Source organism: Pectinophora gossypiella, chromosome 11, assembly GCF_024362695.1.
Source record: "Pectinophora gossypiella chromosome 11, ilPecGoss1.1, whole genome shotgun sequence".
NCBI classification, from domain to species: domain Eukaryota; kingdom Metazoa; phylum Arthropoda; class Insecta; order Lepidoptera; family Gelechiidae; genus Pectinophora; species Pectinophora gossypiella.
The window spans coordinates 14,720,788-14,734,104 of NC_065414.1; the positions used below are offsets into that span (position 1 = coordinate 14,720,788).

Consider the following 13,317-nt stretch of genomic DNA (forward strand, 5'->3'; position numbering starts at 1 on the left):
GTTCGCCTTCCCTTTTATTTTTTTATTTTTTTGACGTGACTTATTGTAGATTTGCCGTAGATGACATTAACTACTTGTCCGGAAACATTTTTATTCAAAAACCACACCATCCCTAAAATACCCTAATCGGTGTAAAAAAGCCAATTTTTACGCATAATCTCGAACTTGACCTAATTTTAAAAAAGTCTCGATTTTATGACTCTCCAGGGCACCAGGCAGACGCTAACGTATGGTAAATCATTTTTTATGTCTCTTGGCACGGGGACGTTCGTTGAAATATATATCGAGCGGTATTTAATAGCCCGATGTTAAGCTACTTACACAAACTCGGTTCAAATAAATATTGCTATTTGACATTTGTTTGCATTGCGCACTTACTTTTATATGCGCATATGTCAAATTGCAACATTGCTTTCTTAGATGAATTGCTTCGAGGTGGCCATTTTAACCCCCTGTACCTACCTCGACTCTGTCCTGAGTTGAGGCGACGTTAAGGAAAAACCTCGAACTCGGCCCAAAATCGGTATTCATAGAGGGCGCCTCAATCTTCTCTCTCTCTTTATTTAAAAGCTGCGCTCTTGTCGGTGGAGTAATCGCCTCCATTTTCATTACTCCATAGATAGGGCGTGTAGAACGGTGGTTGCCCCAATAGCCTTCCGTTCCGCAGTAGACCGACTAATTTCGGTGATGTTCTAGCTAGAGCCCTACCAGAATCCATTTCCTCGGCCTCCAACCAGTACTGATACTGATGCTGCCCGGCATCAGGGGTGCGCTTTTGAAGTAGCGGCTTAGCAGTAGCTCACAATACTCAATCTTACCTTGATGTTAATCAGATAGGCATGACGTCATTAATTTCGTATTAAATGCTCGACCGAGAAGTTTGAATGTCTGTGGCAGACAGGTATAAAAAGAAATAATTGGATCTACAAATACTGTAACATGCAAAATGTAAACAAGTTTTCGAATGTTCTCGGCACCTAACGATTTGTTCATTTAACTATACAGGGTGTTAGTGACATCGTAACGAATACTGGGGGGGGGGGGGAGGAGATGATTCTGATCATAATTCTATTAAGTGGTATTTTCTGTCGCAAAATTCATGTTTTTTTTTTTAAATTATATTAAAAGTTCATAAAAGCTTAGGGTTTCTTTTTTCAGTTCCACACTTTTGTGACGGAAAATTCCACTTGATAACTAGGTACTCAGAATTGGCTACTTAACAGTTTTCGTATAAATATTTAAAAAAATACACATGCTTATTTTATACGTCTTAAAATATTTTATTTTCTCGAAAAGAAAAAAACATATTTTTCTTCATTAATTTCAAATTTCGCGCGACAACGGTTGGTCACGTGACATTTTGCCCAGAGACGTCATATTTCAATAAGAAAAGAAACTTTTTATTTTGTGAAATGTGATGGACACGAAGTTCAATCATTGCCGTCCGTGTTTCGAATCTTGTAATACACAGATAAAAAAACACATTTTATTTTGTAAAAATAAAATATTTAAAAATTACCTTAATAAAAAAAGCTATTGGATAATTATCATTAAATGATAAACTACCATATCCGACATATTTCATATTTTATTGTTACATTACAACTATCAAGTAGCCAATCATGGTCTGTTCCCTTTCCTTTTCCTTTTCCAAATTCCGATCCTTGTTTTTGGCAAATTCGCAAGCCGCGCGAAGCCAAAACCTAAGAAAAAAAATCATGGTCTGAATCATTCCTCAGTTTTCGTTACGACGTCACTAACATCATGTACTAACATCCTGTATACGACAAACAATTTCACCTTTATTACTCCTCTGTTTGACCAAAACTGTTTGACCTTGCTAATGTAATTATAGACTTCGACGTCTGGGCTTTCTTTAGACACACGTGTCTAGACTTGACGCTTTTACGAGTAATCCCGTTTGGGGTGGACTATGATTTATACCCAAAAACTAAGATATAAGATGCATAGGTATGTTATCCGAAGGCAAATTTGTACAGCGCTATCTATGTATATATTTCTTGGCGAAATCTTGGAAAATCCATTGGGGTAGTCAGAGGTACATCTATCGCAATATGATCTATGGTAAGTACCCATACCTCACTCAACTTTCTGTTAGACCAACGTGATAGGCGGTGAGCCGTATCGCCGTCTATAATGATCCAGCCTACTGTGTACGTTTGCAATAAAGATTTTATTACCACCATCACATGCAAATAAAGATATAAAATATTGAAAGATAGAGAAACAAAAGAGAAATAGAGTAAGTACGTACAATGAGTGGTCTTATTACTAAGTACTAATTAATTTGTTAATAAAAAAACAGTTTCAATTCGACGCCACTACATCGCGAAAGAACCGTCTACCCGGTCCTCTAGCGAGTGCCGACCGCTGACAAGCTTTATATCCGGTTCCGCATTCTTTTATTTTTCCCCTTTGTCCAAATAACTGCAGCTTTTATGAGCAACTTTTATAAAATCTAATATTTTTGGTATAACTACTATACAAGGCGAGTTAGTGATACCGTAAAGAAAACTTTAGGGGATATTCAGACCATTGTTCTGAGTTGATATGAAGTGGAATTTTGAAAAAACCAAACTAGGGATCACAAAGTGATTTTTGTGATATGTCCCCACCGGGATTCGAACATCGTGAGCCCAACGCTTAACGGAGGCCGTTATTATATTATGATTTGAATTTGAAATGTTTTAATTATTCGTAATTTAAAAAAAAAAAGATGAAAAAGTAAGATGATTCCGTGCTTCGGAGGGCACGTTAAGCCGTTGGTCCCGGCTATTAGCCGTAAAAACACCTCCACCAACCCGCATTGGAGCAGCGTGGTGGAGTATGCTCCATACCCCCTCCGGTTGATTGAGGGGAGGCCTGTACCCAGCAGTGGGACGTATATAGGCTGTTTATGTGTTATGTTATGTAATTTTAATACATACATACTAAAAAAAAATTAAAAAATATATATTATGATTACCTAAACGTTTATTTTAAAATATATTTTTTCAATTACATGATCCACATCAGATTTTCAATCCGCAAAAATAACGCGAAATAAAAGTCCAGTGTAGTGATCAATTCACGTCTGGCAGTAAGCCAATCCCGTAACCGTACCTAATACAGGATGTCCCGTAAATAACGGATCAAACGTAAATGAAAGCATTACCCCTAATTATCTAAAACTCATTTAATTTGATTTAAAAATATCCTCAAAAGCGTACTCTAAACCGGCGAGTATGCATGAAGTCTTTGATGAGAGTGGAAGAAACGACAGTGGTGTGTCAGGATTGTAGTAGGTCTCTGCCTACGTGGCCTACCCCAACGGGAAGTACGCGTGATCTTATTGTAAAAATTTGGTAGTTTCCTAGGCCAAAGATAAATTATGAAATTCCGATTACTAAATAAAGACAGATCTAAAGGTGCCAAAAACCGTTTCCCTTTTTCTATTTAACTTATTTATGAATTTCAATAAATAAAAATGTAATAATAAGTGCGACATTTTGTCACGTTTTTCTATGACGTCACGGGTTGCTTTTTCCTACGAATTTCATAGTAATTTCGTGTTTTGACGTTTAGTAAAAAGTAACTGATTTGACTAGTTGGAAACTACCCTATTATTCTATGACCATAGAGCACAGCTCCAGTGACTAAACAAGCACGCAATCTTAGATAATATCCTTGTCTCTTTCCAGCATGCGTAGAAGAAGAATGCATCGACTGGGAAGGAAAGTCGGTGCCTCACGGGCTGCTATATGTGCCTGGTCCCGGGGTGTGTTCCCTGTGTGTCTGTTACCACGCCGAGCCCATGTGGTGCAAGGCCATCTACTGTGATCCGCCTTATGTAAGTATATCACAATGTCAGTGTTGCCCTCTGGGCAAATAATCGCTGAACTCTGGCGTTTTTCGGCGAACTGCAGCATATAAAACGCTGACGTCGCTAACTGACGTATCTGAAATTTTGAGCGCACATGAAATTTTTTTGTAAACACTGTTTACAAATAATTCGCTGGGCTCAGTGACTGAACTTTTGCTCTTTGATTGTACCTAGTGAACAAACGTACGCGGGCGGATAAAAAAATGTTTTTGTTGATTAAGATTATTAAATATGACGACGAGAATGAACAGTCAGTAACAAAAATAAAATGTTATTATAGGTAATAAGAGATATTAGATTAGAGTTGTTTATTAAAATATATATATTTTATACAATTAATACTAGGTAATAAAAGTGATATAAATAATGACTCTAATTCTAGGTAGAGTTGTTAAATAAATTACTAATTTATATTTATTTATCTACGTACAGTTATCGCATCCGAACACTTATCGCAGTTGGTGCAAAGCACCACGTAAGTCTGTACCAAAACTGCCGCATTGCACAACTTTCTCATGTGCCTTTGAATTTCTTAACAAGTTCATTGAGGGTTCTTTCCTTCGTATTTTCTTTGAAGAAAATGTTTGGGTAGACTTAATTGTAGGAGATGTTATACGGACGTGAGTTTGTATATTGTCTCCTTATGGTAAAAACATAGTATCTAAGCTCCTTATCGTATGTGACTTTTGTTAACAAAACTACGCAATAAACACACTAGTTTCAATTTAGGTGATTTAGTTCTCTATCTTTACCCGGAATGAAATTGTAGTTATGCTATTTCATGATTTAACTCTTAAATACTTACTTTTTAAGCTAATTTGCTTCTTGTCAACAGTTCTGCAAAAACTTCAGAGTGGGCGAAAGGTGCTGTGAGTTTGAATGTCTAGACCCCCCCGGTGAAGACACCCGGTATCGCGAGCGCCAGCGGCTGCGGGCCCTGATCCTGGCAGGCAACTCCTCAGCTCACCACCTCACCCCCACCTTCAACCACTACAAGCTATCAGGCATCAGCCTTCTAGCCGTTGCCGTCTCCAGACTCGTATGAGAACCGAACAAATAGGCTATAAATATAAAAAAATATTAAAATAGTCTGGCAACATTTTCTGTGAAAATTTTGAAGGCTCAAAGGCCAGTAATCTAATGCTGTGAATATTTTTAAAAGTTGGAGCATAATGGCGGCATTTTGATTAAAATTGCTGCAAATAAACTTGCTCACGGACAGTGAAGAAAATGTGTGATTTAGTGACAAATAAGCGACTAATGGTCGGAAAACGTAATATGAATTAGATTTTGGTTAACTTAGTTCAAATGGCGAATATGCTGACATTATTCTGTCTTCATAACCACTGCTATTTGCCTTTATTGTGAACCGTTTCTGTCCGTAGGTATTTGTAATATGAATAATGAAATCGCAAAGAGATCGCAAATTAATACCAAATACATACTACTTTTTCTTCTCAAAACTATTTATTGTGATAATGGAGGGTTAACAAGCGAGAAAGAAGATAATGGAGGTTTTTAGTTTTTCATCAACATTCAGACGAGTGCTTAGAATTTAGATATTAATTAAGACTTAATAAACAAGCTAGTCTTTAAAACTAATGGAATTTCACGTACTTACATTAAATAGAAGTGTTCAAATACTTAGTATCCTCTATAATCGTGATATTTCCACCAAAGTAGGGATAGAAAACTGACGAATTTTACCTTTTTAAATTTAATCCATTTCAATATTTAATTTTAGTCTTACATTTAAATCATCAATAAAACACGAAAGTACTACGCAACTGTTATCTACTAGTTAGAATGGGTTCCGTTCCCGGCTTTTAAAATAATTCATTTAAAAAAAATATTATTTTTAAAAGGTGCACATCTATCGGAAAAAGTAATTATGTAACAGCTCTATTTTAAACTGTATATGTCGGTCCATGACATTGAATAAATAATTATAGGGCTGCTTGGTCAATCAACCGGATGGGGTATGGAGCGGTATCCACCACGCTGCTCCACTGCGGGATGGCGAATATGTTATTACGGCTAGTAGCCGAGACCAATAGGTACGGTCACGAGCATTAATATGTATACACTTTGGTACCATGTCACATTAACTTTTTTGACAAATTGAACTGTAAGTCTCACTAAATGTCAAATATGTTAGTGCGACAGAGTCCTAAAGTGGGTACATTATATTGCTCATGACTGTACTTAAGTACTAAAAAAGAAAAAGTTACAATAAAATTCAACGTTAATTTCGTATGCGGTTCGCAACAGTAAACGTCAACGACGGCAATTTTCGTGTCATTTTCATAATACAGATGTCTGGTTTTTATACCAATAAGCAAGCACTGGTTCTTTTTCATGTTAAAGTATTTCAATATCGTATTCAAGTTTAGTTTTTTTTATATATAAAAGAAATGACTGATGTCATTCCTCCAGTTCTCCCCGAGCCATACTGATGTTTTTTCTTGTTCTTTATTCAGAGTTACTAAGTACCTCTTCTCCAAATCTTGATTTTCAGGTTATAAAATTAAGAAGCCTATCTAGTTACGTAACGAAGAATAACATATATGGGGGATATATGGTGGAGAGACCAGTAACAGATTTCCCAATTTTCTTAGTACGCTTTTTAAAAAAATATACTTATAGTACAAATATTTATTAATAATTTTTACGCCTTACACCTTCCTTTCAGTCGTGAACAGAATAATACGTAAGTAACATAAACAAACTATTATATATATTCCACTACTCTTATTGTTCGGAGTTATCCACCATGCTCCACCAAAGTTGGTCGGTAGAAATAGAGAAATACACCGGACTCAAAATATAAATGATAATTTTATAAACTGTCCCGACCGGGAACCGAAAGTGAGACCTCTCTGATGGCACTAAGCCATAATAATTCTGTTTCATAATTGAATAGTTTCCTAGGTCAAAAATAAATTGATTTTACTATTTAATTTATAGCCAAATTTTAATAGAGACGCAACAATATGTTCTTACGTATCATTTTTTTCCTATGACGACACGGTGTACGTTTCCATACAAATTAAATAGTAATATCTAGTTTTGACGTTAAGTAAAAAGTAACTGATTTGAATAGTTGGAAACAACCCATTATAATACGTAGAGGTGCGAAATAAAACCTATTCTAACTACTAGTTAAATAGTTGTAACTTAAAGACGACAAGAGACACCTACTTAAAAACATTGCATGTAATTATTTTGGTCCCTATTAATTTGAAATCCCTCATTACCCGTTTGTGCCACTAATATTTGAAGTTAGCAACAATTTAATAACATTTTGGACCAATTTTAAGTAACCACGTAGTCAAACCGTCTTTCTTTCGAAACCTTGTTTTGATGTTATGTGTTACTAGTGTAGAAAGTAATAAATTGATCCAGTAGTTGAGTTCATAATTATATAATATGTATAGTAACCTTAAATCAGCCATGTCAGGGGCCTTTGGCGGCTCAATAGTAACCCTGACGCCAGGGTTGATGAGGTTGGTACTCCACCTCACAACCCGCACGATAGAAGACCTTAAATAATTAGACTGGTGTTGCCGAACTATCGACAGTAAATCCAAAAAATCAGTTACCCTGTCAATAGTATAGATAGTTTTAAACTTTGAGTAACCATCTAATAGGTCAATACTAGTATCGACAGCCTATAGAATGTTCTAGAATGTCGGTAGATTTTATGGGTAGTCGATGGGCAACACTAATGTAACCTGAGGTTGAAAAATTATGTTTGTAGTAGATTTAACTTATATACCTTGATGTGGACTGTCAATCCCAAACATTTTTATCATTGTCACTGTCGTTTTTCGTAATTGTTTGCAACTTGTTAAAGCCTTAGCAGGGTCTATATAACAACAGGCGCGCGCGGCGCGAATTAGACGTTGATTGGTCGAATCCCTCGATATAATGCGCGGCGCGTGACGCTGTGGTGTGACGCGAGGGCTGGCCCCGCCAACAACTTAATTTTGAATCCACATCTAGGTATATAGGTTTAAAACATCATGACAAGTTTCCAATCACATGGTAAGGGTAAAAAAAAAGATTTCCACTTCTATATTTCACTTAGCTAGACACATTTCAGAATTGTAGCATTAAATTATGATCATAATCGTCGCCTGTTTAGAACTACCTAAACTAGAATAGCGCAAAACTATTTAACTTGTAAATAAAACGTAAACTATGTTCGTAACTGTTAAGAACATTTTTTTAATAAACCGTCTTGGTACAGAACCTTAAAAAGGAAAACAGGGATGTGAAAAATTATGGCCCCGATTAGGTAATGAAACATTACCTACAAACGGCGTAAAAACGAAGCCATAGCGTGCAATAAATATGCTTGCCTGTCAGAAACCCACCCCCTATAAATATCTATATACACAGATAGCTATGCATAAAGGCGAGACTAACAATTATGTTAGTCACATTAGTAAAGGCTTCGGCACACTAAAAGCAATAGCAGCGCAAGAGCGGCGCTACGCATATAATATTACGTAGGTACGCTATATTATGATGTAAGAAACTAAACTTATTTTTTATGCCTAAAACAGTAACTGCGTAGGCGCAGCAGTTTGAACACAGGCCTGTGCGATATAGCGCAGTTCAACGTGCGACATGGATTTACAAAAATCGATGAATTAGTGCGTAAAAATAAAATACATAATGTTTATATGATTTCAAAAACAAATATAGCATCAATAAAATATAGCATAGCAAAATATTATGTTTAAACTGCCTCGCAATGCGTTTTTAGTGTGTCGAAGCCTTATTATAGAGCGTTACTGTTAGCGGACTCTTTTAAGGGGGATTCATTCGATGAAAACGGGAAAACAATAGAAAGGTTAAATAATTAATAAAAAAGTAAATGAGAAAAATAAAGAAATGCCTAAAACGCATATCTTGTGCGGGACATTCATTTTCAGGCTAGGCCAAAGGCAACTTATATCATCAGCCGTACGACGCCTACTGTTGGGCATAGGCCTCCCCCAAGGATCTCCACGACGATCGGTCCTGCGCTGCCCGCATCCAGCGGCTTCCCGCGACCTTCACCAGATAACTTATATAATAAATAATAATTCTCTGAAGTTAAAAGAGACTGTTGCTAAATGTGTGTTAAAACATCGTATCCCTTTCAACCATCGCATCGGTATAACTGCACTGATATAACCATGTGGTACGAGTATTTGCGTGACTATACGCCCATAAAGTGTAGTCGTGTCTAAATAAAATATGTTGCTGACAGTGAACTAACAACTAATTACGAACACAGTTTACCTATCTAGCATTTGGAATTGATTTTTCTAACTGACCAGGAAAAATAAAAATGTACGTATACAGGGTGTTAGTGACATCGTAACGAAAACTTTGATGGGCGATTCAGAACATGATTCTGAGTTAATATTAAGCGGAATTTTTCCGTCGCAAGATTATGGAATTGAAAATAATTTAAAAAAGCATTTAAATTTTCATGAATTTTCCGAGAGGAAATTCCACTTGTTATCAACTCAGAATCATGGTCTGAATCATCCTTCTCAGTATTCGGTACGATGTCACTAACACCCTGTATGCTCATACCTAATTAAAAGTAATATATGATGAAAAATTGCCGGCCAAATTGACAGGTTTTTTAGAAAAGTAAAAAAATAAAATCTGGGTATTGTACCACTTTTCCTTTTTTATTTTTACTCTGGGCACGCTCATGGTTGCAGGTTTTTTAATTTAGAAAGATTGCAAAAGGAATGAAAAATGATTTGCGATTGATATAGGTAGTTATATTCTATACTAAATAACAGAAAACGGCAGAATAATTTTCGACGAAGTTTTCGGCAAATTATGATATACCAAGCTACATAAGGCAAAAATGCTTGATTCATTCTTAGCTTAAACCATCCATAAATCAAGTTTTAAGTTTTCCTAGTGCCTTTAAAAAAATGTGGCTCTGCAGGCGTTATTATTTGCCGATTTTTTATTCAAAGTGGCCGAAATTGATTCCACAAAGTTCCATAAAAACATTATTTTTTTCACTGGTCAGTATCAGAACTTCTACTTCATTCAGTAGATAGGATATTTAAAATAGAATATTTCAATATAAATATAATATGCGATTAAATAAATATAAGGGAACACAAGAGAACTAGAGAAACTTATTGAAATGTAGCTCAAGACAATGAATTGATGTAGAGACAATTTTATAAGCAGAGCCCAAATGCAATACTCTGCATAGCATTATTGTAAAAAAAAAAACATTACCTTAATGAAAAAAAGTAAGTAACAACAAGTTTATAATTTTCAATAACAGTAACACTAAAATTAATATTTAAAAAAAATATTGTTTTATTTTTTAATTATTTTTAGGTTTAAATACTTGACTTTTAGAATCATATTTATTAAGTTTTGTTATTTGAATAATGTATTTAATTATGTGCACTTCCCGCTTTAAATTATACACAGTAAGAATGATATGTGATATTCAGCAGGTTGTTTTATGTATTATGTGAACCAGCTAAGCTTTAATGATAATTATATTTAGATATAAGCAATCAAAATGCATTATGTTCTTTTAAATTTTCAAATTCACATCCAAACTTTTTGGACCAATTGTAAAACTTCCTAAGCATGAGTAAATTTTAAAAAATGTTTAAAACAAAACTTCTGGCTAAAATACTTATTCTGTTATTTCTAAATGCTATTAGATGTTATTTTAAAAAAAAGTAAACTAAAGTTACTTTTTTTAGCATTAAATTGTACCTACTGCTGAAGTATTGAATTTTCAATATTAATAATAAAATATACATGATCTACAACTGTAAATATGCAAACGAACCTACATTTTAATAGCTTGAATAAATCTAAGTTTATGAATACTAACAAAACTTGTCTTCTTTTAAAACCCTTTCTTCTAATAACTTTGTTATTAATACCAAAATAGAACATGTCAGGCGTCTGCCTGACAGCACCATATAAGCACCATATAAGTCTTTATATGGTGCTGCTTACCCGGTTACCCCAATAGAGTATACAGGTGTGAAGTTATGCATGTATGTGTACAAGGTGCTCCAAATACCAATAAACAATCTCAATAATCGTTATGATATTGAAAATCTAATTTAGCTTAAGATATGCCCAAAAGTGGGCACCTTCACATCCATCCTAAGAATTGTACTAATCTTTTAGAATATAATAATAAATAAATAAACTCTGTTTACAAAATTAACAATATATTACAAAAATCACATATCTTACATAAAATATATCATGGAATATTCTTTGTTACTCAAATTATTGGAATGATTTGTACTTCTGCTTACCACTTTATTCCCTTCTCTTTTAAGTCTTTTCTAGCCTCAACAATTTGCTCCTGCAATTCTTTAGCGGCCTCTTCACAGTTGTTAAAGGTGAAAACTCGATACAGGACCACAGTTACAGCGTACAAACCAAACAATATGACAAATAATATTGGAGATACTAAAATCAAGTTCATGTTCTTTTCTATGAGTGGATGCTTCACGTAGCCGCCGATTAGCGAATACCATACCGCGAACAGAGCGGACAATACAGAGATCCACTCCAGTAACTTCGTCATGGCTCTGAAAAACATGAAATATGGTTAGTTTCTTAAGATAATAAATACAAAAGTTTAAATGAAAGTGAGCTTACAAATTACACATTTAAACACGTGATCAGTAGGCTTAAGACCGTGTGATACTGGTAAAATACCTTTCTTATTCCGTCTGTATATTAATTTTTCACGGCAAAACACATCACCAAAGTATACAATAGAATTGGTATGATGTCAGTGTCACTTTGACATTACCATCGGATAAAAATAAACCAAAATCCTACCATGATCATATTCGTCACTGCGCAACATAGACATCTGTGCAATGACCAGAGCTATAAGGTTTTTTATTGGTATATTATTTTTCTACAATTGTAATATAGTCTTTGTTTATTTGAGTTAGATATTAATGCCTTGGTCTGCTGGAGCTTTTCCTCTTTTAAATCTCACAAATATATTGCATAACATATATGCGTGTATCCAACCAACCTACAATTCCATTTTATTTTTTATTTTATTTTGTTTTGGTTTTCCCCTCAGAACAATAACTAAAGCATAGAAGGAAGGCTAAAATAGCAACAGAACTCTATAATTCTGCTCTACTTTATCTTACGGAACCGGCGTAATGTTAGACAAAGACGCATATACAAAAATTATTTCGTAATTTCGTAGGTTGTCACAAGTTTTTCAATGCCTAGTGTTGGGTTTCACTTTCGTAATATGTCGATAAAATTAAATTTACTTACAATTAATGTCGATATTTTTTTTTACAAGATTTCTTTTTGTAGGACGCAATTATTTTCTTCTTGATGAAAGGAGACACTGTCTCTGATAGGTAAGTATCTAACCATTTTTGGATTATATTGGCCCCGATTCCTGCAGACACCGCCTAATTTTATTTTAAGTTATATCCGTCATTTTCATATCCATCGAAAAGGAAAGGAACGGATGATTCACAGCTCTTAATTTTAGGAAGAATGAGTAAATGAATGAATAACCCGGGCGAATCAAAAAGGTATGTCGCTGGTATGCAATCCGTTTGACGTGCTGTCTACTTACCTGTGTCGGGTTATTGACTGATGTAAAATTTTTAGACGGTTGTTTTAGATTTGTCCTTAAAATTGACGTGTGTTCCATAAATTTTATGCTTGTCGATTACCCGTCCTTTTCCTTTTCGGCGGATAAGAAAATGACAGATATAACTTAAAATAAAATTAGATGGTATTTACAGGAATTAGCACCATTGTCTGGTTTATATTAGTTTGGAGCTGCAGCTCACATTCAGGAAGGAAAGAAAATAGCCAACTGTTATTTGATTTTCGAATTTATTTATGATGTCATCCGCCGTGCACTGGTGTTGATCGACGTGCCGTGCAAATTGGAACCGCCGGGTCTAAGCCGCACAGACGGTAAGAGGCCCGATGGGCTCACGCTCATACCCTAGGAGAGGGAGCGTGCTTTATTGTGGGACGCGACCTGCGCTTGCAGGTTTGCAGCAACGCACCTGCCCCGTACTACTCGAACCGCAGGGCCGGCTGCCGAGTGGGCCGCTAGCCAAAAACTGGCGAAATATGGGAATTTAACGCGGACCCACAATTTTGTCCCTTTTGCCGTCGAGACTTCGGGTGTGTGGTGCTCGGCCGTAATTACCATTTCATCTGTCTGATCTATAATGTTCAATGTAGGAATAGCATCGTCTCGAAGACGTCTCCACTTCGAATTAGGAACACACATAAATGAATCCGCAGTAAAATGTTTCGAGCAAATACGGCTGTACTTATTTGGAATCCAATTTCGTCTATTAATGTGAATTATCCATTCTTTCTCTTTGTTATCGTCTACAGGGAATCTAAAA

The 13,317-nt window shown here is 35.4% G+C and overlaps 3 protein-coding genes across 4 annotated transcripts in view; 2 read left to right on the forward strand and 1 right to left on the reverse strand.

Moving 5' to 3' along the window:
- LOC126370836 (uncharacterized) overlaps positions 1–7,488 on the forward strand; it is a 33,599-nt gene extending 26,111 nt beyond the window's left edge. Inside the window, exons 2-3 of the mRNA XM_050015859.1 lie at positions 3,702–3,850; positions 4,719–7,488. Coding sequence (XP_049871816.1) covers positions 3,702–3,850; positions 4,719–4,928 — 359 coding nt within the window. The 3' untranslated portion in view covers positions 4,929–7,488. The remainder of the gene's footprint in view (positions 1–3,701; positions 3,851–4,718) is intronic.
- Positions 1–13,317, forward strand: part of LOC126370866 (BTB/POZ domain-containing protein 2-like) — a 133,293-nt gene that overhangs the window by 70,660 nt on the left and 49,316 nt on the right. The gene's annotated exons all lie outside the window — the stretch shown is intronic.
- Positions 11,105–11,715, reverse strand: LOC126370895 (dolichol-phosphate mannosyltransferase subunit 3). 2 transcript variants are annotated; one of them, XM_050016011.1, is made up of 2 exons: positions 11,621–11,715; positions 11,105–11,490 (listed from the first exon to the last, which is right to left on the reverse strand). In XM_050016011.1, exon 2 carries the CDS (start codon positions 11,484–11,486, stop codon positions 11,208–11,210), a length of 279 nt encoding a protein of 92 aa, XP_049871968.1. In that variant the 5' UTR covers positions 11,487–11,490; positions 11,621–11,715; the 3' UTR covers positions 11,105–11,207. The 2 variants fall into 2 exon arrangements, with proteins under 2 accessions (XP_049871968.1, XP_049871967.1); XM_050016010.1 differs by having other exon boundaries at positions 11,561–11,700.